The sequence below is a fragment of the Colias croceus genome, chromosome 7 (genome assembly GCF_905220415.1).
Source record: "Colias croceus chromosome 7, ilColCroc2.1".
NCBI classification, from domain to species: domain Eukaryota; kingdom Metazoa; phylum Arthropoda; class Insecta; order Lepidoptera; family Pieridae; genus Colias; species Colias croceus.
Genome location: NC_059543.1, coordinates 8543708 through 8568086, shown reverse-complemented (window position 1 = coordinate 8568086; position 24379 = coordinate 8543708). Strand labels below are relative to the sequence as shown.

Here is a 24379-nt window from a genome sequence, read left to right as displayed (position 1 = left end):
TATATATTATGACATAAAAGATTTAGCATGTTGGTTAATGTGACTAAGAAAGTAGAATAGGACTTAGTTTTACATAAAAGAGGAAATAAATTGGTGATTTGATGTTTTCAAAAAGTTTAAACTATACAATTTGAGCCCATCTTAATAGACTTCATTACTTTGTTTGTGCAGTTTGATTTCATCAGTAATCGTGTTTTAATGACGCCAATTATCCCGTTTTACATGTTTATCATATTATGCCATAGCTACCTATTCCCAGAGCACAGTCGAGTTGCAAAATTTACATTCGAATTTTGGTAACGTCACCTATCCCACAGCTACCTCCTTTCGATTCGTTCACATGAACAATATACGTGTTTGAGTTTGAATCACATACCCTACAGCAACCTACTCTTAAAGAATAATGTAGCGTTCATTTGATAATTTTTTTTATTAATTTTCCTACAGCTATCTCCTCCCGGAACGTGGTCGTCTCGCGAAACAGAAGACGGGTGTAGCTCGTCGCACACTGAGCCCGCGATGGGAACACACCTTTACTTACCGTGGAGTTACACTCAACGAGTTAGCTACAAGGGCACTAGAACTCAGTCTATGGGATAGAGATCGTTTGGCGTCGAATGACTTTATGGGCGCTGTGCGATTGTCGCTTGGCACTGGTGAGTTATATAGCCAATTATGGTGATTCTTGGTGTTTATTTCATGTGGAATTGTGATTTGTCCTTTGCCTGGCAGAGATGGCTTTGAGCCATAAGGCCGCCATTTTAATGGTATTGTTTTACTTTAATTAAGACTGTTGTACAATAAAGAGTAAATAAATAAATAAATTGAGTGCTAGGTGTTTCTATCTCACTTTTTGATACGCTGCCCCGCCTTACACACTAAGAAGAAAATAACAGTAGCAAAAATATATGTAAAACCTTAAGTAGAACCTTAACCTATTCACCTCTATGGGTATTTATGACAATTTCAATGGCGTCCTTGTAGAATTCATTAAAAACGGTTTCTTGATTTCTATAACAATATGTTAATCTTTATTAACATTTACAGGTACTTATATGGGAGCTAGCGTGAACTGGATGGACAGCGCGGGCAAAGAAGTATCCCTGTGGCAAACGATGATGCAGCGACCGAACTTCTGGGTGGAAGGCTCCTTACCCCTCAGGCCACAACTCAACAACAATTAAGAAACTTCTTATAACGTCTCAGTGAAAAATAACGCTTCGTCTTGATACCTACTTAAATAACTTATTTACTAGATGACAATACGCCAGTGTATTTTGCACTTTAAATTTGACAGTTGGAGATTTCAAAATGGCCGTTAGTTCCCGCCACATGATAATGTTGTAATGGCGAAAGGCGATGGCAGTAAAAATGTGAAGCAGAAAAATTCTGACTGAAATGATAAATATATTTTCTTTATTTATATAAATCTTGTAAAGCCCACGTTTTCTACAACGAATTAATTACACTTTGTAAAAGCTATATATTTATATTTAAGGACTGTTATTGTGTGCGTTCGTAGGACCAATTTTATATTATATCGATAAATAAATACTCTTTATAAATGTTGTGTGTTTTAAATACATTAAGCAATGTAATAAAACGTGCCAATCTAATAACCTAGGCCAAATTTTCAAACTGAATTGTATATTTTTATATTTTCTCCTACATTCCCGCATTGTGATGCATAAGTTAAAACATAAGCTTTGTTTAGGTTAAACTGCCTATAATAATAAGAAAATATTATTTACGCATTTAATTTAGGACTTTAATGTACAAATTTAAGTTAACATGAGTCTTAAGAATCCGCTCATGACTATTGTGATTTAATTAATATTATTACATTCGTAGTTAATAAGTTCTAAATCCCTCACCTGTGTGTGTGTGTGAATGTGTGAAAAAGCGTGATAGGATTGTTAAATATTATGTCGTCCATAAATGTATAATTACTAATAAGAATATTTTTTTAATAAATCTACTTAAAATTAAGTGTCCTTATTTCCATATTTTTTACAAAAATAATGTAAATTAATATTTGAATAAATATTTTTACTATCAATATTGGAGTTTCATTTCCTGTGTTATATCCTGATTAGAATGAATATTAAGAAAGGATTTGACGTTTGAACATACGATGATTAACAATAATTATGGCAAGCATATTTTATTTAAACTTTAAATAAACTATGCTTTAAATTTTAAAGCATGATATACCGAAAATGATAGCGAATAAATAGCTCACAACGTAGGTATTGTCGCTACTGGACGCAAAGGGTCAACTCACACCGAAAGAGCGGCGAAGGGCAGCGAAGCGGAGCGCAGTTTCCGTGTCATATGAATTTTTACTTTATTGTCATTACTATAAAACTTATCGCCTGAGAAACTCTAACGAGTCGCGGGGATGCCCGCGGCGCCACAGGAATTCCGTGGAATTCCTGCGGCGCCGCGGGCTCGAGTTTCTCAGGCGATAATAAGTTTTATATTTCTAAAAGAGCCATAACGTAAAATTCGTGTTATGACGATGATACGAATAATGGATACAATTTGCCAGGCTGACTTTTTCCGTTTAGTACAAATTTATTTTCACATAGGCGTCGCTCAAAGAGCTTATTGCTCAATTAATAAATAATTATAGACTATCCAAAACTGAGTCATATTCAAAATCCCATAGCATCAAAATTTAATCAACCTTAATTTGTAAAAAAACACCGGGCCTCACAGGCCACAGCGGACCCGCGGCCAATGCGCGCGCCTCGCCCCGATTGTACACACCACAGAGCCACCCACACCAGTGTGTTTTCCCTAATTCCCTTCCCCACAGGTTATCAGGAAAGCTTGATTGCATAGTACCTATGCGCCTAGTTAGTGTGTGTAAAGATTTAGCACTCTATTGATAAAGTCACAATATACACAAGTCTAAGTCTAAGCTATGATTTTCTAAATAAGAATATTTACAAATAATAAGACTGATATTTTTGGTTTTATAGCATTCAAATGCTTTATAAATATAAATTTATAAAGAATAGAAAAAATTCGATCGCTCTGGCGGGTCACGAGTGGCCGAGTTGGTCAGGCATCCGCCCCGGAATGGCGGAAAGGATGCGGGTTCGAGTCCTGCCTCGTGATCGATTTTTTTCTATTCTTTATAAATTTATAAAATAATAAGACTCCATGTTAATATTTTTAAGCATTTTTTACCATTGCTGTGTTACTTATGTGTTTAACGATAGCTGTTTTGAATGCTTAGTCTTACGTAGAAAAAATATTGTACTACTTAAGTACTTGTACATAATTCATTTTGTGTAATCACTGTGTGTAATCACTTTGAGTAGAACTAGCAACGTTTCAGTTAAAATTTATCTTAAAACATAATTTAGTACGCCAATCGCTGAAACTTTTGTAATTATTAGTAAAATATAAGTTCAAAACTCGCAAATAGATTTATTAAAAGTATCTAGCGAGTGCTATATTCTGCTATATTTAATCTTTTCAGTCTGTCTTTTTGTCTCTGTGCGGCGTATGTACAAGATGACAATTGACATTGATACAGCAAAATTTAAATCTATGGTAAAACGTCAACAGGTACTTCAAAAATATGGGCTTGGCTTGGTGTTGGCTTGGTTTTAAATTTTTAGACAGTGTTTGTTGATATTTGAATTAATTGTATTCGATTTTATCTATTTGTATTGAGAACGATTGTTATTATAACACACATTTACATTTCAGTCAAAAAATTTACAGCTTCATTCAACTTAGTACAATTTTCAAACATAACAAAATAGGTACTATGAATCTGTTGATACTTGCAGTATGTTTGACTACAATAAAATCAGGTAAATTAAAAGGGTAATTGCCTCAATTTTATATTTGTATTCTATATAACTTTGTTATAATATGATTTTTTTATTTTAGTTTATTCTATTAATTGTTACCAATGTTCTGGAACCGATTCAAATGACCCATTTCAATGCAATGAATATTTAGATTCCGAATCAAGTTTAGTGCCTACAGATTGTTCGCTAATTCATAACGCGCAGTTTTGTATTAAACATGTAGGAAGATTTGAAGGTACGACCGATACAATAACGATATTAGCATTGGGCGTACTAACTGTAACTAACAAAACTAATACTTATACTTACCATAGTAGTTAATTATTTTATTAACCATAGTAGGTATTAAGAGCAGGTTATTCCATCGAGTGCTACCAATGTAACTCGACAGGGGATATGGAATGTGGGGATGGGCTCATGAATTTGGATGGTGGCATCTTGAGGGCCACACCCTGTGACCAAGTTTACAATGCTCAGTATTGCGTCAAGGAAATAGGTTGACAGTAATTTTATTAACATCACTGGTGCTTTTATTTATCTGTATATAGAAGTGCTATCAACTGAGATTTGGATTATTTGCTTTGTGTCACGTCGTATAACTTGCCTGTTTTTATTTTTATTCGGCCCCTTGCCTTTACTTTGCTATTTAGAAAAATAAAGCAATTTTTCAAGTTCTAAACCTAAAAGTAAATATAAAGTCAAAGCAGTTGTTTGCTGCTAATTTATCTTTGGTGTTAAATAAGATTCATCACATTTTAATTTATTTATAGACCCTGTCGAACATAAATCAGTTTCTGGTGTCTGGTTTATTTTTTTAACATTCTTAAAGCATGATGTGTCTTCTTTTCCTTGATAAAGACATGAATTCTTTCAAAATAATAGTGCTGCACTGATTTCACTTATAGCGTATAAGCGACTTGAAATTAAAATAATTAAAATTCTGTTGTGAAGGAAGTAAATTCTTATAGCCATAAGCCAAATATGATGTAAAGTAGTCTGATGGAACCAAACAAAGATTTTTGAATTCTAAGAACTTATATTCTGCTCTGAATCTTATCTAAATGGTAAAATACTTACAATTTAATCAAATTAACATAATTTATAATGTGGTGATGGTTTTTCTTTATGTTTTGCATGGTGTTTAATGATTAGGTCTACACAGTTTTTGCACTGTGAATATCAATTTGGCACCTTGTACACAATTTGATTATGTGAGTAAATTTTTATAATATTGTCTTTCATCTATATTTATAAAAATGAAACCCGTTTTCCTTGGTCACGGCATCACGTGTTAACGGGTGGACCGATTTCGTTAATTCTTTTTTTATTATATTCCTTGAAGTACGAGGATGGTTCTTATGTAGAAGAAACGTAAATATGTACTACGGGCGAAGGCAGGGCGGACCGCTAGTTTTCAAATAAGTATGAAATTAATATATCCAATTATTGGTTTTTTCATTATTAATCAATTTTGCAAAAGAGTACTAATGTATGTTTAAAAGGATAGGATTATTTTCGAAATCGATTTATAACATACACTACTTATATCATTTAGTATTACTTTTCCTGTGTATTAACCATTAAATACTCAAAATACATCAATGAACATAATTATTTTTCAGGTGGAATCGGCACAAAAAGGTTTTGCTCATCATTGGATTTAGGTAACCAGTGTAAATATGTCCAACAACCTGGAGACAAGCTGGAGTATAGAACATGTATCTATACATGTACTACTGATGGATGTAATAGCGCCATAACTATGAAATTATCAGCAATGTTGCTGATGTTAGCTCTTTTTGTATATAAGTGTGTATAATTTGAAAGTAAGGCCTCGTTTCACAGCTTTTGATGAATGTCCCTGATTACCAATTCAAAGCTTTTTGAGGTATATTTCGTACTTTCTTTTTGATTTATTAACTGATAGATAAGACAATCAGGACATCCAGAAGTTGTGAAACTGGTCTTTTTTAATAATAATGTAAACCAAATTACAAGCCTTACTCAATAGTACTTAAAAGTGTTGTTTTGTAAAGTTTTTATTTTATGCAAATAGACAGCCATTTCAGCATTCCATAATCCGTCCATAGATTAAGAATTTATTATTGTAAGAAAAACTGACTTTTTATATTTTGTTAATAAATATTTTATATCTATTGTTTTGTTTCATTTTCAACCTAATTGATATCAAACCATGTATATATTAAAGTAATAGCAATTCCTTGAAAAAAAGGAACTACTATAGTAACTAAACCTACACATTTTATATATAACTAGCTGCTCCGCTCGGTTTCACCCCCGTAGCTCCACTCCTGTTGGTCGTAGCGTGATGATATGTAGCTTATAACCTTCCTCGATAAACGGGCTACCTAACACGAAAGAATTTTTCAAATCGGACCAGTAGTTCCCGAGATTAGCGCGTTCAAACAAACTCTTCAGCTTTATAATATTAGTGTAGATTACTACGCAGTTTACGAAGGAAGGAGAAATACTTATTAAAGATTTTATAGCTGTAGTCAGGCTACAATCGCGTCATAGAATAAAATTGCCAAATGCAAGCGTCCATCAAACTTTCATGTATGTAGAATTAAATTTTAATTGCATGGAAATTGTATCTGGAAAATAGTGGTACTTTTCATAGATTTTTTACATAGGCGTTAAGTAGGAACAGGAAGTAGGAATCTAATAAAAATCCAGCCACAAGGTTCGAATATTTATTGAAAATTTGTGCTACACAAGCTTGATATAAAAATACACAATAAATATTAACATCGACTTAGCGAAACTAAACTATCTCAGCTAATATGCTATAATACTTTCAATCGTTTCACTTAAACTTTATCAATGTCTTCATATTGGAATGTTAAAGTGTAGAAATTTCTACCAAAATTTATTGCGAATTACAGTACAATCTGGGTACAAAAAATATTTCGTCATTTTAACATAATCTACTGATAAAATCACGCTACTGTTTTACTAATTTGTAAGTATCCACATTTCGTATTGAATAAAACCATTCTTCCAACAAATTGTCATTTCCAATGTCATTAAAGGCCACAAAATTAAAAATTTAATATAATTTTGCTCAAGGCTTGTTAAATCTAGCACCTATTAAAATACTTCTTAAATAATGTCAAAATCTAAAGCTAATGTAGATTATAAAAATGGTTCAGGTAACTTTTTTGTACAATATTTTTTTGAGTTTTCATAAACCATTGAAGAAACATTCACAACATAAACTTCCATTGAAATAAAATGCATTGAGGAATACAAGATCGAGAAAATATGTAAAGTATCAAAACCCTAAAATAGATAAAACTACTATCAAAAATGATCATACAATGCTACCTAACAAAAATAGTAAACTTAATAATATAAAATAACACAAACAAGTAAAAACTGAAAGTAATTCAGACTAAATCATTGCTAACAATAAATCAAATCGATGAAATTGAAATAAAATACAATTTCGTGCATTCCAAACAGTGCATAAACTTAACTATAGATAAAAAAACCCTGGAATTGAATTGCACATACATTAAAATTATTGTATGATTTTGTCATGAAATAAAAATGGCCACATATACACAATCACTTCGCATTTCTTTGAATGTCATGAAATTATCACATAGTGCTTCAGTCGAGTTAGCCGAGACAGTTATATAGGCCACGCATTTATTAAAAAATATTGAAATTAATGTTAAAGTTTTGTGCCCAATCATTTGTAATATATTCATTGTTCTTGAATGAATCGGTTTTCGATTCTACTATGTAAATACGATTTTTTACATAATAATACATACGTACTAGCCATGAAAGCATTATTAAAACAATTATATAAAAACTACAATCTTCATTATAAATCAATAATCAAAATAATATAATACAAAATGAATTACAATAGTCACATTAAAACACATTCACTAACACATCATTAAAATCACATACATCATAGCAAAGTGAAAAAAATCACACATTGTAAAAATAAGGCCTAGTAATAATAATTATTCAACTTAAGCCAAGCATAGTTTGTGGCCAGCCACAACACTAAGTGAACGACGAATGCTTAAGCCTAAATAAATGGCTAATGAACTAACTTAAAACTGTTGATATACCTTAAGATCTAAAAAAAAAACTAGCGTTTTAGCCCGTTCAATTAAGACTCATATTATATTGCATACCATGAGAAACAACGCAAATAAACAGCAATTTAGAATTCACATAATTTGAGTCGACCAATCACAGTCAATATGTGAATTGAAATAAAAGCCATAATGCAAACAGGGGAAACATTTCAAAGGCGTACTAAAGCCGAACATTTAAGAGTAAATCGCGTTGGATTTACAATATTTAATTCAGTTTTGTGGAGTCTTAGCTTGCAGCATCGCGATATGTTGTTCCAGTTCACGCACACGCTGTTGGCTGATTTGTAGCTGCCGTTTTACAATGCGCAATTCTTCGCCTTGGCGGTTGAACGCGAGTCGTAACTGAAATGTAAACCATTTACTACAATTATAATACAACATGTAAAAAAGGACCAAATTACGTATTTGTTTGTAATTATCAGTATATTTAATGAATATTTTTATATACCGGATAATAATAAGTTTCATGTTTGGTAGAAGCGTGTATTCATGCAATATGTGGGTGCGATGTGTGATCTTCGACGATGTGACTTTTACAAGACTATGCGGTGCGTGTTTGTGTTTTGTATTTTACATCGTCTGTATGCTACGTCAATACGGTCCCTGCATGTAAAAACTAAAAATTCGCGTTTCTGATTACGATGCATGTCTTTGCTATTTGAATTTTAGATATGGTGCTTGTACTACGTGCATGTCCGAGTACGTATGTCTGATTGTGTGTGCGGTGTATACAGGGTTAGTTTTCAATGACCGGCCAAATTTTCAGAAATGGTTCAGAATCGATAACATTTTCAGAAATCATTTTCAGAATCGAAAAAAAAAACACTTTTTTTTAATTAGATTTCATTCCTGTCAGCCACTAAAAAGCGAACGTGTGGACATTACAAAAGCACAATTCAGTTCAACAACCTAGATAGGTAGAAGTTAGCACACACATAAATTTGGCGATGCGCGCACGCACACAAGTGCATTGATTATCGCGTGTTTACGATTTAGGAAATTTTTAAGACATTTTCAAATGAATGCTATTATTTTATTTGACAATAAAATTTCAAATGTACCTTTGGTTTAATATCTAGATCTTAATTTTAAATTTTGGCTGGTCATTGAAAACTAACCCTGTATCTGTACTAAATGTGTGGTTTGTATGATGTGTATGGTGCGTGTTGTTGCGTATGTGTACGCACATATGCGTGCTTTCAGTATAAACGAGCGTGTATTCGTGTATATATGTGAATGAAATGTGTATTTATGTATGTATATATGTGTATGTAAGTGTTTGTATGTGTGTTTACCTCTTGTTCAGTAGTAAACACGTCTCCCTGGCTGATCTGCTTGTAGAGCGGCACGGGCTCATCGCCGGCGGGCTGCTTGCCGAACATGCGCTGCAATTGGTGGAACTTAGCGCTTTGGTTAGCGCTCGTTTTCGCCGATTTCTCGGTTACCTGCTGTTCGTAAATAATACAATAATTAGTTTAGTTTTAGTCAGAATTAGCTGCTGATATTATCTTTTAAATAAAATTGTGATTCGATGATATTAGTATAGATTTACAAACACATTCCTCGCTACACAGCGTCGCACATTATTTGGTGGAAAGGCATGAAGCATCTTATTTATTTACATCATATGGAACTTACTATCAATAAAGGTTAACCTAATTCGACTGACTTCTTTTATGAATTAAAAAAAAAACATATCTCATAAAAAATAAAAATAAACACACAATAAACACGTTGTAACACTATAAGTGCAATCCCATGTCCCCTAGCGGGGTAAGGGGTAGATGCATTATACATCTGTTTCACTGATCGATTTTCTTTAGGGACAAGTAGGTGAACAGCCTTCTGTATCCTACCAGACCGAGACATTTTTTTTCTTCTTCGTCTCCTCCGGGAATCGAACCCAGGACCTCTCGGTTCTACGCTCACGCGTTAACCACTGTACCAAGGAGGCGGTCACATACCACACTATAATAGCCTATTAATAAAATTGACATTTTTGCTGATAGCATAATATATTTAGTACATTTGAAAACGCAAACTTCTTCTTTGATATTATTAGTGGAAAAGCACGTTTAAACATGTAGTTTCTTATGATTATTATTATCTCGTGTTAGACACAGGTTACACGCTCAGTCTGGCGTCAGTTCAGTCCTTCAGTCTGCTCAGAATGACGGGAGAATTATCGTCTAACCGGTTGACTGACGGATTGATGGTTCAGAATGTCAAAAATTGTTCGTGTTTTTCATCCATCATTCTGGCATCAGTCTAAGCCGGATCAAACTGATGGACTGAACTGACGCCAGACTGATCGTGTAACCTATGGATTACCTGCACGTCGGTATCGTTGTTGTGGTCGGGCTGCCAGGTGGCGAGCGGGCGGTAGTCGGGCGTGGTCTCGCGCGACAGGAACGCGAACTTCTTGCGGTTGTTCGCGTCCTGCGGCTGTAGGGCCGGCGCGCTCTTGTTGTTCTGCCGCGGTTTGTGCGTTGATATTGTTACACCTGTCATATGAAATCAGGTCAATATTTGTTTTTTTTTTTTGACGTGATAACGTCTTTAAAATCGTTTTAGTCGGGTGACATGTTCAGAAACTTGTGTCACACCACAACCTCACGAGCGCGATCGCAGGTATAACGAGAGAGAGACGGACCGATCTACCGTCTCATCTCATCATAAGACGTTATCACGTAAACATCTCGATCGTAAACCCACTTTACAAACAACCAATTATTTTGTAATGAAAATTTCTTCAGCTAATTTTGTTACACAATAATTTCAAAATAGGCATTGTACATACGAGAAATCTGAATAATCTACGCACAAGTTGTAATCATTGTTATAAATTGTAATTTTATTAAAATTATAACAATTTATAACAATGTAATTTGTAATAAGTATTAATATTAATAAGTAAAATAAAACATTGAATCTCTCATCCACAAGTTAACAAGTACGATGTCAACAGTACCAAACATAATCTACACTAATATTAGGTACCTATAAAGAGGAAAACTTTGTTTGTTTGAGTGTTATGAATAGGCTCATAAACTACTGGACCGATTTTAAAAATTCTTTCACCATTCGAAAGCTACATTATCAACGAGTAATATAGGATAGGTTTTATCCCGGAAATTTCACGGGAACGGGAACTATGCGAGTTTTTCTTTGAAAGCGCGGGCGGAGCCGCCGGCGGAAAGCTAGTATAAAATAACCAACATAACGACGACCGACGACGCGGTTGGCGCAGTGGTAAAGTAACTGCCTACTGAGCCGACGGTCCCGGGTTCGTTCCCCGGTCAGGGCAAATATTTGTGTGATGAACTCAATTATTTGCTCTTGGGTCTGGGTGTTATTATCTATATATGTATTTATTAAATATTATATTTATCGTCGCCTAGTACCCACAACACAAGCCTTAATTGAGCTTACTGTGGGACTAGGTCGATTTGTGTAATAATGTCCTATAATATTTATTTATTTATTATTTATTTATTTATTTATAAATACATACCGGTCTTCAAACTAATGAGCAGTGGTGGTGCGTTCATCCCGCTGAGCCAGTCTCGCGCGCTCAGAGCCGGTTGGGGCGCCGCTGTGTCCGGGTATAGGTCCTCCTGTGTTTGTGTTAACTTGCTTTAGTATTAGGTTTGAGTTTGTTTTGATGTAAATAGACAAGAATGAAATAGAAAATATAGCAATTTTTGGGCTTAATCACTGAACCTAGATGTCAAAATTCTTATTTAACAATTTTAATATGAAAACAAGGGCTATATTATCATTTGGACACGTGAAGGGAACTACTGTACAGTGTACACCATTAAATCATATTCAATCATGTTGGATTCATTTCTAATTTTTTCCCCTATGAATTCCAGTAGCTGTCAATCTTTTATCCTTATTATAAAACCTACTTATACTAATTATGGTACAAATAAAAGAAAAATTGCAATATAATATCTTATACCTATCGCTTTTTATTACCTGGAAACAATCCGACTTCCTCGGCACAATCATGGAAATGGGTTCACACAGGCCACGCGAAGTATGCAACTTGTAGAAGCGGAATACTTCGCACGCCGCTGTATTCACACCACGTTTTGGCATGAAGCCTAGACCGCGCTGAAATTTTTATATAGTGAAATATTGATACCTTTTTTTTGGGACCATTTTTCATTACTAAATGCTTATTTATTAACATAACAACTGTACATAAGTACATAAAATTATTATTATTTTATGTCATTTGGGTATACGTCATTCATTAAAATCACTGCTTAAAATATGACTTATCTTAATATTAGAAATAAATAATTATTTCATAGGATTATTACCTGTGGGTTACCAGATAGAAATTGATTCAGAAAATGAACATATGGCGCTTCATCAACTACTTCATAGTACCGAATGTTGCCATCTCCCTTGCCCGCAAGATAAACCTGAAAAATCAATAAATGTATTAATCATAAAATTAATATACTATGAAATAACTTTTTTTTTATAATTGTCATACTAACAGTAAAGGAACGCTTCGCCAAGTCGAGTCGAAGCTCTCTCGGGTAACAGTGCTAATGTGGACCTTCATACTCACGATATAAGAGTAAGTTGTACACACATCTACAGGTAGACGGAGTTCTACTATTGTCTGTGCCAATGTGGACCTTACTGCTCACCATATTAGTGTCATAGTCGTAGTACGGGAACACGACGCCGGAGGAGCTGTCGATGGTCTCGCACACGAGCGGGCGCGTGAGGTCGTGCTGCTCCCACACTGCGCAGTGCCAATGTGGACCTTACTGCTCACCATATTAGTGTCATAGTCGTAGTACGGGAACACGACGCCGGAGGAGCTGTCGATGGTCTCGCACACGAGCGGGCGCGTGAGGTCGTGCTGCTCCCACACTGCGCAGTGCCAATGTGGACCTTACTGCTCACCATATTAGTGTCATAGTCGTAGTACGGGAACACGACGCCGGAGGAGCTGTCGATGGTCTCGCACACGAGCGGGCGCGTGAGGTCGTGCTGCTCCCACACTGCGCAGTGCCAATGTGGACCTTACTGCTCACCATATTAGTGTCATAGTCGTAGTACGGGAACACGACGCCGGAGGAGCTGTCGATGGTCTCGCACACGAGCGGGCGCGTGAGGTCGTGCTGCTCCCACACTGCGCAGTGCCAATGTGGACCTTACTGCTCACCATATTAGTGTCATAGTCGTAGTACGGGAACACGACGCCGGAGGAGCTGTCGATGGTCTCGCACACGAGCGGGCGCGTGAGGTCGTGCTGCTCCCACACTGCGCAGTGCCAATGTGGACCTTACTGCTCACCATATTAGTGTCATAGTCGTAGTACGGGAACACGACGCCGGAGGAGCTGTCGATGGTCTCGCACACGAGCGGGCGCGTGAGGTCGTGCTGCTCCCACACTGCGCAGTGCCAATGTGGACCTTACTGCTCACCATATTAGTGTCATAGTCGTAGTACGGGAACACGACGCCGGAGGAGCTGTCGATGGTCTCGCACACGAGCGGGCGCGTGAGGTCGTGCTGCTCCCACACTGCGCAGTGCCAATGTGGACCTTACTGCTCACCATATTAGTGTCATAGTCGTAGTACGGGAACACGACGCCGGAGGAGCTGTCCATGGTCTCGCACACGAGCGGGCGCGTGAGGTCGTGCTGCTCCCACACTGCGCAGTGCCAATGTGGACCTTACTGCTCACCATATTAGTGTCATAGTCGTAGTACGGGAACACGACGCCGGAGGAGCTGTCGATGGTCTCGCACACGAGCGGGCGCGTGAGGTCGTGCTGCTCCCACACTGCGCAGTGCCAATGTGGACCTTACTGCTCACCATATTAGTGTCATAGTCGTAGTACGGGAACACGACGCCGGAGGAGCTGTCGATGGTCTCGCACACGAGCGGGCGCGTGAGGTCGTGCTGCTCCCACACTGCGTACTGCCGGTCGCTGTATCGCGAGAAGCCCGTGGTGAGAACGCGCCCTTGGTTCCCGAGGAACGTGCACTTGGACGCTTTCGTGCCCGTGTGGCATTGCCCTTCCTGAAAGTATAAAGTAGATTATACACAGGCGCAGATATATTTTTAAGAAACATGAGATTTTGTTAAAATTAATGTTTTGTTAGATTGGGGACTATAGAAGATTTTTACTTGATAACAATTTTTTTTGTTTTCAACATAAAATATTATGTAATTGTAAACTTACTTAAATCACATTTTTATCAAATCAGGAAGTTAAATCGCTATTATTTAACTCGGGCTCATTCCTTTCAATTACACACAACGTTTTAATTGGTTACATAATTTTAAGCTTTTAATCATACTTGTAAAAAGTATTAAATAATGTTTTAGTACTTATATTAAGTTAATATATTTTCCAATACTCACAGAGAGCACAATACCGCGCCTCGGTTCGATCACTCGCAGCTTCTTATCCTTGCATGTGGTGGCCAAGAGCGAGCCGTCCCGGTTGAACGACATGCAGTAGATGACGTCACTGTGGCAGTCGATGACTTTTACGGCCTCCCCTTTACCGACGTCCCATACGAAAATCTGAAACATTTTAATTTATATTTTACTTGTTTTCCGCCCGCGGCTTCGCCCACTTCGTCAAAAACCTAATAAATTATATACTAAAACCTTCCTCTTGAATCACTCTATCTATTAAAAAAAATCGCATCAACATCCGTTGTTTAGTTTTATAGATTTAAGCAAACATAGGGGGCAAAAAAGCGACTTTGTTTTATACTATGAAGTGAAGTTGCGTAACTATCTAAAATATAATAAACAAAATAAAAGTATGTTAAAGATTGTGAGTAGGTATAAAGCTTATAACGCAATAACGTCTGAACAGATTTGAATGATTTTTGATAATTAAGATTTGTCTCTGCTTGCTTGAGCATAATAATTGTTCAAAAATTTAAAATCTCACAAAAATAATAAAATCGTTATGTGGGCAATTAATACGCAGTTACGGTTCGATAATTTTGTTTTTACTTTAGTTGAAACATAGTTGAATTTAGTTATACTTTCTACGAGAAAAATATTAAAATATCAACTAAAAACATAGCAAAATATACTGATAGTTCATTGAAATTAGTTATCTAATGAGATTAAAGTATGACTTTCCTAACATAAATATTTTGATACTCCTTGTATCATGTTTTTGTTTTGTTAAATTTAGTGGGTTAATAGTTCCACTACTTGTATTTCAAATGTTAGATAAATAGATATCTGATATACTAAGCCATTAACCCCATATTCTACATTGATCTTGATAATGTTCAGTACATGTACCTGATAACATCTGACAGTGTGGCAAAAACGGAACATTATTTCTATTCAAATTGACAAGGATTTATTATACGAGTGGATTAAAAAATACATATACACTTATTCTTCTTTTTTTTTCTGCTTCCATAATTTGGTAAAAGTAATTCACATTTCAAGTGTACATTTTGAAATAATAATGAGGAGGCTAGTTATTGATAAAAAGAAAACGCAAAAATTTGGCAACAACTTGACGCCTCTAGCGTTTTTTTTTTTTTTTGGAGTATCAGTGAAAAATAACTTTCACTATAGAAAACGCTGTACAATAACTTCTCCAAATACAAGAAAATAGTTAAAAAAACCTTACCAAATAATCAAAACCAGCGCTAAGCAGAATATTTTCAGCTGTGGGATGCCATTCGATGTACGCAACTCGTCTCTTATGGCCGTGCAGTTCTACGAGCCAATCGGTCAGGTGCATGGATAGACCACCGTCTGGTATATGCCATAGTTTTACCTGTTTGATAGTCAAATAATATTAATTAGATTCTACCACAAAAAAAGAGTTTATGACTCTCACATTAAATACATTTTCAGTACACATAAATAAGTGTCAGACCTGGTGCCTAAACTAGGTAATAAAAATTACCTGTATTTTAGGTCACCAGGCATATGTTTTGTTATTTTATAGTTTTTCATAAAATAATAAAACGTTTCCAAGATATTAATGCTGTAAAACAAACCTTTCTGAATGATACGCGACACAATTCATCTCTGTAAAGGCTCTGAAGTTGAAAGTGTGTCTACAAATGTTTTGTTATTTTTATACATCTACTAGCGGTCCGCCCCGGCTTCGCCCGTGGTACATGTTTACGTTTTCTCTACATAAGAACCATCCTCGTACTTCAAGGAATATAATAAAAAAAGAATTATCGAAATCGGTTCAGCCGTTCTCGAGTTATGCGCTTACCAACACATTTTGCGATTAATTTTTATATATAAGACTAGCGTTCTGCCCCGGCTTCGCCCGTGGTACATGTTTACGTTTTCTATCCATAAGAACCATCCTCATACTTCAAGGAATATTAAAAAAAAAGAATTAACGAAATCGGTTCAGCTGTTCTCGAGTTATGCGCTTACCAACACATTTTGCGATTCATTTTTATAGTATAGATTAATACATTTTATGTTTTCTCTTTCTATGGTTTTATGGTGTCAATTCCATTAAAATGTTTATTTTTTGTATTCAGTAAGCCAATGTCTTCTTCTCAGGTGGTATGGACGCGTTGCCCGAGCATTAAAAAATAAAAAATATACTCTCGTCGAGCCTCCGAAGTACAGTTTATATTAGAGGCATAAAACTGCTGGGTCATCGTTACTCTATATAATTTCGAGAGAAAAAATATGCCGAGCGTGAAATGATAATACACAAGCTAGGAATTTTATATAAATGTTATTACTATACCTTTATAATGAAGTCAAGTAGTGATAATATAACATGATGCTTTAAAAAATTATAGTTATAGATACTTATATTCATTTTAATTTTTTAGATAATTGTATTCACATATGTATCTTTGTACCTACCTATGAGCTATACTATAGTATACAGTCTTGTAACAAATACGATTAAAATATGACACAAGAACGGTGATATCATTGGTAATTAAAACAAATACATCTCAAAGTTGTACCTAAACTGTTATAGGTAAAAACATCAGGGCTTATATCATCGCATGCGCGTATGTTTTCATTGATATTGATAGTTACTCGTCTCTCGAGCTATTGTGATAAATAATTGGAGATTCATGAACAACTAGCTGTGCCCCGGGGTTTTATGAAGCATTGCTACTCTCCAATATACAGCCTATAGGCTGCCTTGCCTTTCTCAATAAATGGGCTATCTAAAACTGAAACATTTCAAATCGGACCAGTACATAAATCCTACCGCGTTCAAACAAACAAACTCTTCAGCTTACATATTAGTATAGATTAAAGCACCAAAATTACCGTGCAATCATCGGAGCAAGACGCGATGATGTTATCATTGAAGGGGTTCCATTTGATGTCTAGTACGGGCCCTTTGTGGCCAGTTACCCGGCTCGCATTGAAGTCTAGACGACCAGTCTGGAAAGATAATTATTTATATGCTACTATTATTTTATTTTGTGAGAACAAAAGCAAGTATTTGTTATAGCTTTTGTTGTTCTTGTACACAAGCAAGTATGATAAAATTCCGTTCATTGGTTTTTGAGTGAAAGAGTAACAAACTAACAAATCCATAAGTACCTACATTCTTACAAACTTCGCGTTTATAGCAGGATTATTTATGACTATACATATTTTAACTCAGCACTTTTAATACACAGAACAGTAAGAACATAATAGAAGTGCGATGTGGGCGTGGCCCACGTGTCACTAGTAAGGTAAGATCACCTAACTCGCTCTCAGTTGTGCGCAGAAAAATATTCGAGTCGGTTGTCAACTGTCAAACCTTATTTCCATATTTATTCATTATTTAGAGTGTGTTGTTCGGTATTAGAGTGGAAAAATGATAGCAGACGAAATAATATCAGCAATCGAGGCATTTCATACCATCGGTAAGTCTTATTTTAATTTATTTTAAATATATTTTATGTTACAACTTCGCTTGTCGTAATTTGTCAAAAATTTATAAAAATATTAAGTCAAAATGAACCTTAATCCATAAGAAATAAGTACTAATATAGATGAACAGCAAACAAAACTTTCTGGAATATTATTGAAATAAACAAACGAATGTCGGATTAGTGATGCATGTGGCGCATATCGACAGTATCGATACTTTAGAAAAGACAAACATTATAAATATTAAATTTTATTCTATTTTTCCTTAGCTTTCATTTGTCCTATTTATTTATAGATTTTCGAAAGAGCCTAATTTAAAAGAGAAATGGATAATAAATGCAACGTGACGAGTTAACTGGATGCCGAACAGCAATAAGCAGTCTAACAAAGGCCACCGATACATCAAACCTACGGCAGTTCCAAGATTTAAAATAATGCATATTTTCTGTTTGTTTTGTAAATATAGATTTATACTATTCTATTCCGTTTTTTATTTAAATATAATAATATGAAAAGACGTACTTAGTAGTAATAAACATACTCCAAAATGTGACACATTATCCTATACTCATATAATAGAAAGAAAAAAAAATGCACAAAAATATATTTATTTGTGAATTATCGATAACAAGGCTGACATCCCTTAGAGCATAGCATCAGGTTAATGTCAAGTTAATGTCATTAATTTAGAGTGACACAAATTTCAACCTTATCTTTATGTGTAGAGGTTCAAAGTTATATGTATTGAAAACCAACGCCATCTGTTGTGGAATAGCTGAATGTTTTCGAATTTGGAATTTCTGAGCAAAGAGAAACAAAACAGCTAATATACCTAGGGATGTTATACTAAAATAAACCGTAACTTGGTTCGTTAGGGTACATATTGAAATGCTGAATTTATAACCTAAGTCAGTTTTTACTCAAATTAAGCTGTCCAATCAAAGGCATAGTTTACTTGTAGTGTACTGTATAACTATCGGTTTAAATGTGTGGGTTTGGCGACACTGGTTTTCATACTAATGATGACATTATAGCACTTCTATTATGTTCTTACTGTTCTGTGTTTTAATACAAGTAGGTAATCTATAAAAATGCTTATTAATTGGGAATTTGTACTGCAGAATAATAAAATTTCGGTTACTGTAGAAACACAGTACCATTTACGAAAAATATTACGTGTGCACAGTTCTTACATCATCATGTTTATGTCACCCAATATTTACTTATTCTTCATTTGTTCGATGGAACAAACCTAAATCTAAAATGATTATATTCTACGTGTTCAAATATTTCCACTGATATTTTCAGGGCGTACCATTTTGCTATACTAATTTCATTAGCTACCCAAAACCTAGACCAGGGTCGTATCATGCTGAGAATATAAATTAGGTTCTTAGAAAAAAAAAAACGGTACGGTTTAGGTGCCTTATATAGGTGGGTACATTTTTGCAACGTTAAGTTAATAATATCTCTATTGTAGAAACTTGTAAAATCGTACAAAATTGTAAGAATATATTTACAGTAACTAATTAATGATGTCATAGCGTGGTTTTCCATAACCAATAGAATGATGTAATAACAAAAATAATCGATAATGTTAACCAAAGGCGACGTAAATAAATTTGTTGATTCGAATCCACCTAAAGACCTCTTTATATTGTACATTTTTTTATTAAAATGTAATTTTTACTGGATAGCTACGACCTACTCTAACATAATAATATTCGGTTCAGATAGATTCATGTAACAATCAATTCGAAATCTAAAACTGTAATCTAGAGACAGTTAGGTCTTTAGTTGCAGTCGTTTTAATTTGGAAGAACCAATTAGTATTAACGACACGCTTGATTTCAGCGATCGCCCAAAGTAATTTACGTTACGATTCGACACAATAGGTGCGCTTCGAGATAAAGTAATCTAACTGTTAATATTTTTTCTCTCCAATTCTCACGTCCGCGTCGTGCGTCGAGTTTCTTCTAGAATTGGAATAATTTAAAATGAATAAGTCATTTGTATTCTACGGAGAGTTCATAGTTAACAATGAGTGCGAAAAGTGACACATTACTTGATTGCGATAATATGCTAATGTGATGATTTATAGCAGGTTTATTCATTATACACGTATAACGGACAAGGTTGATTGCATGGCAATAATATCATCTAGCCCGACCGATGCGTGAGGTGTTTAATTTCATGCATGTGTGTAATCAATCAACATATATTAATCGAGTAATATCATATGGAAAGCGGAGACCATTTATTACATAAATATGGAAAATTGCACGTCGCATGACCGATTCTATTTGAAAAAATGACATAAGCGATCACGTATCACGGAGTAAGCAAATATTTGTGACGGATAAACTTGGTTTGTTTTGTTTTCGTTACATTTACTACACACGGCGCTGGGCGAAATAAAGTGCTATAAGGTCAACGTAGTTAGGAGTAAATTGGGGCAACTAATACATAGGGGACTAGACACTTCCGCTCCATCAAGGGAAATAGGAAATCCAAGCTATTCCCTTCATAGGTTTTCGTATATGATACGTAATGACGTAATAGTATTTTATGTTGATGTTTGCTTTACAATATTTCATATAAAGTATAAGTACTTATTCCTTCTCAACGTAATATATGGTAAGACATTATGGATGGATATTTTTTATTCTTTCAAAATGAATTTAGCATATCCGCAGCAGATCAAAATCTCATCACATAAGTCTTAATATTAACACGTTTTACAGGATACTATAAAAACTATGTACTTACCTACATAATATGTGTCTACTTACATGATCCAAGGGTAGAACTAGGAAGGCCCCGCCCCCGGCGACCTCGGTCACGATCGCCACAAACTTAGGATTTACCGCGCAAAAATTTGAATCGTGCGCATTTCTAGTGATTTTTATATTGTCATAGCATCGCTCTCTTTTGAATGGCACACCGTAAACATGGCGGAATTTTGAACTTCTCACGCCGCGAAACCATACCTGAAATGTTTTGATTGTTGCTTACTTTGAAAAATAAAATATATTCTAACTATTTTGTATTTCATACCTACCATAAAAAATTATTATTTATTTACGTGATAATAGAGCTTGGGAGTAGAAAATGTGATGTGAAAATTTAAAATATACCAACATATAGGTACTAAACTACCTGGAACTATGTAGGTAAATAATTATACATGTCTACCCTCAAGTTTTCTGAATAAAGAGTTTTCTAAGTAGGTACATGCATAAACAAATTTCTATAACATCTTTATAACACCCATTACTCTACATTAGCCAAAAACATTAAACAAACAAAAATTGAACTTTGCAAAGCACTACTTAAAAGGATAAAGCTTTTAATAAAAAATAAAATAAAAAAACATTTCTAAAATATTCCAAGACGCACGATTAACAAGGAGTCTACTCAACCTATCATAATTTAAATGGCCTGTGTATAAATTGTCTGGGTTACTTGCGAGAATTGGGACAATTAATGTTCTTTGTTCATAAATAGTCGTAGGTACACAATTTTATAACTGTAGTGAAATTCTAACTACAAGATTCAAAGCGTGTACATCGAGTATAAACTCCATTAATGAAATTCAAGATACATAATGTAATGATACTAAAAAAATACAAACCTGCGAGTTAGTCATTTCGGCGCCGGTATTCAGGTGCGTTTAAGCATGCACTACATAGATCCAGCACTCAACTATGAATACGATTTGTGCATTTTATAAAACATAAAGTACATAAGGAACATAAAAATCAGTCGTCCACATCACGAGCGGCAAAGGGACCACTGAAATGTTCAAAGAAATAAAAAAAAACAGAACTAATAAAAAACAGTGAAACCAAAAGGCATAAAATTGTGCGAATCATGACAGCATTCTCTACATAACTACTGAACACTTTACTTGTGCTTAGGTTTGAAATGGCAATTAAACGTGTGATTATAGTGACGCTAAGAACAAACGCGTGCTGCGGGCGGGAGGCGAAAAAAAAGTGAAAACATGTTACATGTAGCCGCCGTTGATGCTGAGAGAAATTTAAAATCATTGTACTATCTGTCTATAGGCAGTATATCATTTAACCATCGTCTAAAGTAAAACAATCCATTGCATAAAACACTTTCATTATAATAATTAGATATCTATTGAGACAAGTTCATTTTACAATAAAAAAAAACATGATAGCTTGAACTTTCACATTTATTTAGATTTGTAATAAAATTAGAAAACTTGGTATTAAATTAAAAACAAAAAGTTGCCAATTCATACATTCACATTGAAGAAACCATTACATAATTAATATAAGTGTTATCCATTTGCATGTTTTACAGTCGTAAAATTTTACTTAAATATGTATTTAAGCATACAATAACATTATTTCTAAGCTAACAAATTAAAAAAAAAATATATTAGGTTTGCTGTATAGTTTTTATACTATCGCAACATGATGTAGATAAGAATATACTACAATATATGATTGAAATTTTAAAGTTTGGTATCTAGATACCAAACTTTAAAATTTCAATCAAATACCAGATGTATTGCCAGGTTTTTTTACAATTTAATATCTGACTATTATAATTCTAGGATAAATAAGAACGGAGATATTAAGATAATTGATCCCTTATAAATAAGTGATACTTTATGATATAGAGTAATATTCTGGAGACAATTATAAATATTCATCTATATCTAGTTTTGTTACTCCTCATGTATTTCCTTCAATCAAATTCGAACATACTAACTATTAAACAGGGTCACAAAACAGCTATACATTCCTAAGGTTTATGTTGTTTGTTCATCATAAAACTACAAGGTTTGTGAGACAAATATGTAACTGTGTAAGATATTGCCGACAATAATCTAAGTACAGTTTGTAGTTTGGTGAAATTCTGATAGGTTTTTAAGAATATGGCATAGTATGCAAACAAAGATGCATACTTATAATAATAAAACAATGTTTATAATTTATTTGTATCTTAAGGAAAAAGGAAGTGAATAGTTTGATAAGTAGATGTATTTTCCATCCTACTATTGATTTTCTTTACAAGTAGAATACTTAGGTCTCAGTTTGTTTTTGTAATGAACTACTTGTTAAAAGTTAATACAAATTTATGAAATGTGTATTTTAGCTAAAGCAAGTAGATGATCAGCATTCTGACACCTACTAAAAAGATACATTTTTAATTGTATGTGTGTAACCTTATAATCCTTAACATCATTAATTAATAATAAATATGTGAATTTCAATGTTTATCCTTTAATAACAAAAAGCATTTTGGCACAAAACCTAAAATATCAGCTGCAATCAATTTTACTTCCTAGTAGTGTAATTTGATCATGCATCAATCAGCCAAAAAATATAGCATTATAAAAGCACAACATAAAATAATGACGAGCCAATAATTTCCATTCTACTGTTTATGAGTTATTTTATAATAAAAGGTATATTAATAATATAATTATTATATAAGACTTGTTAAAGAAATATTTGAAATACCTAGTTCATAAGGAACTGAAAAACACAATGTGAAGGTGTTTCAAATACAAACGCTTAGCAATTACATAGCACATAATATGTACTTAAGTTGCATGATGTGCACCAAAGCGTTACTGAAACTGACAGCACATCTACCAACTTTAAATGCTTAGATATGAACTATTGTTACATAATTACTTATAATTTTGTAACACATAATAGACCAGATTCATAAAGTTAGATAACAAATGAAAATAGACTACATTGTGTTTCGTGCATTGACATTTTAATCTATATTGATGTTTATTATTAATTATTAAGTTATTTTAACTTTTCTAAACGTGGTTTTATTTTATTTAACTTTTCTTTCGGTTGAAAACAACATTCAAATATTAAATTTAAATAAATTTTTCTTCTCATCACTGTCATAGTCTAAGGCAAAAGCTGAGATGAAATTTATTTTCAATGAAAATATAAACAATGGAATTGTAACTTTCCGAAATTCATATCATAACGAAGCTGAAGCGATCGATATTTTGTACTTGTCTTGCAAAACAAATAAGTACATATTTTTAAATTAAATATATTTAAATCTTACCTTAGCGGCAGGTTTATTACACGCTCTCACATCGACCAGTGCACTATTCTTTGCTGGGCTCTTCTCAGTTAGGTTTATATCCAAACAATTAATTTCTCTGATCATTTCATCTTTTACGGGAGGCATGTCCTTTACAGGAATCTTGTTTGTAGTTTTTTCTTACTGAACTTAAATGAAATACTCAATAATAAACGAGTTATTTTTTGCGTCAATTTGAGAGAAAAATGAATAAAATAAAAAGGACTCGATATATCTCGAGAACCAAGCTATAGAACTGACAACTTTATGCTGACACTGACAACTGACAAGCCGCAAGTGGCAATTTGACAACTGACAGTCTGACAAGCGAACAAGCGAACTCGGCACGAACCTGCACGAACTTGGCTTTGATTTTTAAAGTGCGACCACAGATTAGTAATTATGCTAC

The 24379-nt window shown here is 34.3% G+C and overlaps 3 protein-coding genes across 8 annotated transcripts in view; 2 read left to right on the top strand and 1 right to left on the bottom strand.

The window, feature by feature from the left end:
* Positions 1-1354, top strand: part of LOC123693450 — a 58968-nt gene extending 57614 nt beyond the window's left edge. For all 3 annotated transcript variants that reach the window (XM_045638554.1, XM_045638555.1, XM_045638556.1), the window contains 2 exons: positions 448-656; positions 1048-1354. In XM_045638554.1, the coding sequence (XP_045494510.1) occupies positions 448-656; positions 1048-1184 (346 nt within the window). In that variant the 3' untranslated portion in view covers positions 1185-1354. The remainder of the gene's footprint in view (positions 1-447; positions 657-1047) is intronic.
* A 2264-nt stretch (positions 1355-3618) lies between these two features.
* LOC123693390 (U-scoloptoxin(05)-Sm1a) lies at positions 3619-5989 on the top strand. 2 transcript variants are annotated; one of them, XM_045638468.1, is made up of 4 exons: positions 3619-3833; positions 3913-4068; positions 4189-4329; positions 5456-5989. In XM_045638468.1, the coding sequence occupies exons 1-4, from the start codon at positions 3788-3790 to the stop codon at positions 5650-5652; spliced, it is 540 nt and encodes a 179-aa protein (XP_045494424.1). In that variant the 5' UTR covers positions 3619-3787; the 3' UTR covers positions 5653-5989. The 2 variants fall into 2 exon arrangements, with proteins under 2 accessions (XP_045494424.1, XP_045494423.1); XM_045638467.1 differs by lacking the exon at positions 4189-4329.
* A 544-nt stretch (positions 5990-6533) lies between these two features.
* LOC123693121 (coronin-2B-like) lies at positions 6534-24227 on the bottom strand. Of its 3 annotated transcripts, XM_045638084.1 has the most exons (13): positions 23953-24089; positions 21506-21666; positions 20664-20861; positions 17275-17391; positions 15632-15781; positions 14383-14547; positions 13831-14037; positions 12313-12417; positions 11963-12100; positions 11493-11595; positions 10310-10482; positions 9274-9426; positions 6534-8320 (listed from the first exon to the last, which is right to left on the bottom strand). In XM_045638084.1, the coding sequence occupies exons 2-13, from the start codon at positions 21518-21520 to the stop codon at positions 8189-8191; spliced, it is 1656 nt and encodes a 551-aa protein (XP_045494040.1). In that variant the 5' UTR covers positions 21521-21666; positions 23953-24089; the 3' UTR covers positions 6534-8188. The 3 variants fall into 3 exon arrangements, with proteins under 3 accessions (XP_045494040.1, XP_045494038.1, XP_045494039.1); XM_045638082.1 differs by lacking the exon at positions 21506-21666 and having other exon boundaries at positions 23953-24227; XM_045638083.1 differs by lacking the exon at positions 21506-21666 and having other exon boundaries at positions 9274-9423; positions 23953-24227.
* Positions 24228-24379: the final 152 nt, after the last annotated feature.

What these genes read in the sequence shown, in the direction of transcription:
- LOC123693390 (XM_045638468.1), top strand. Translation starts at nt 3,788, where the DNA reads ATGAATCTGTTGATACTTGCAGTATGTTTGACTACAATAAAATCAG. An exon ending in TTTGACTACAATAAAATCAG is followed by an intron (nt 3,834 to 3,912) that starts GTAAATTAAAAG and finishes TTTTTATTTTAG; the next exon opens with TTTATTCTATTAATTGTTAC. An exon ending in ACATGTAGGAAGATTTGAAG is followed by an intron (nt 4,069 to 4,188) that starts GTACGACCGATA and finishes TATTAAGAGCAG; the next exon opens with GTTATTCCATCGAGTGCTAC.
- LOC123693121 (XM_045638082.1), bottom strand. Translation starts at nt 24,078, where the DNA reads ATGCCTCCCGTAAAAGATGAAATGATCAGAGAAATTAATTGTTTGGAT. An exon ending in GTAATAAACCTGCCGCTAAG is followed by an intron (nt 20,862 to 23,952) that starts GTAAGATTTAAA and finishes AAAACATTTCAG; the next exon opens with GTATGGTTTCGCGGCGTGAG. An exon ending in TTCTATCTGGTAACCCACAG is followed by an intron (nt 12,101 to 12,312) that starts GTAATAATCCTA and finishes TAAAAATTTCAG; the next exon opens with CGCGGTCTAGGCTTCATGCC.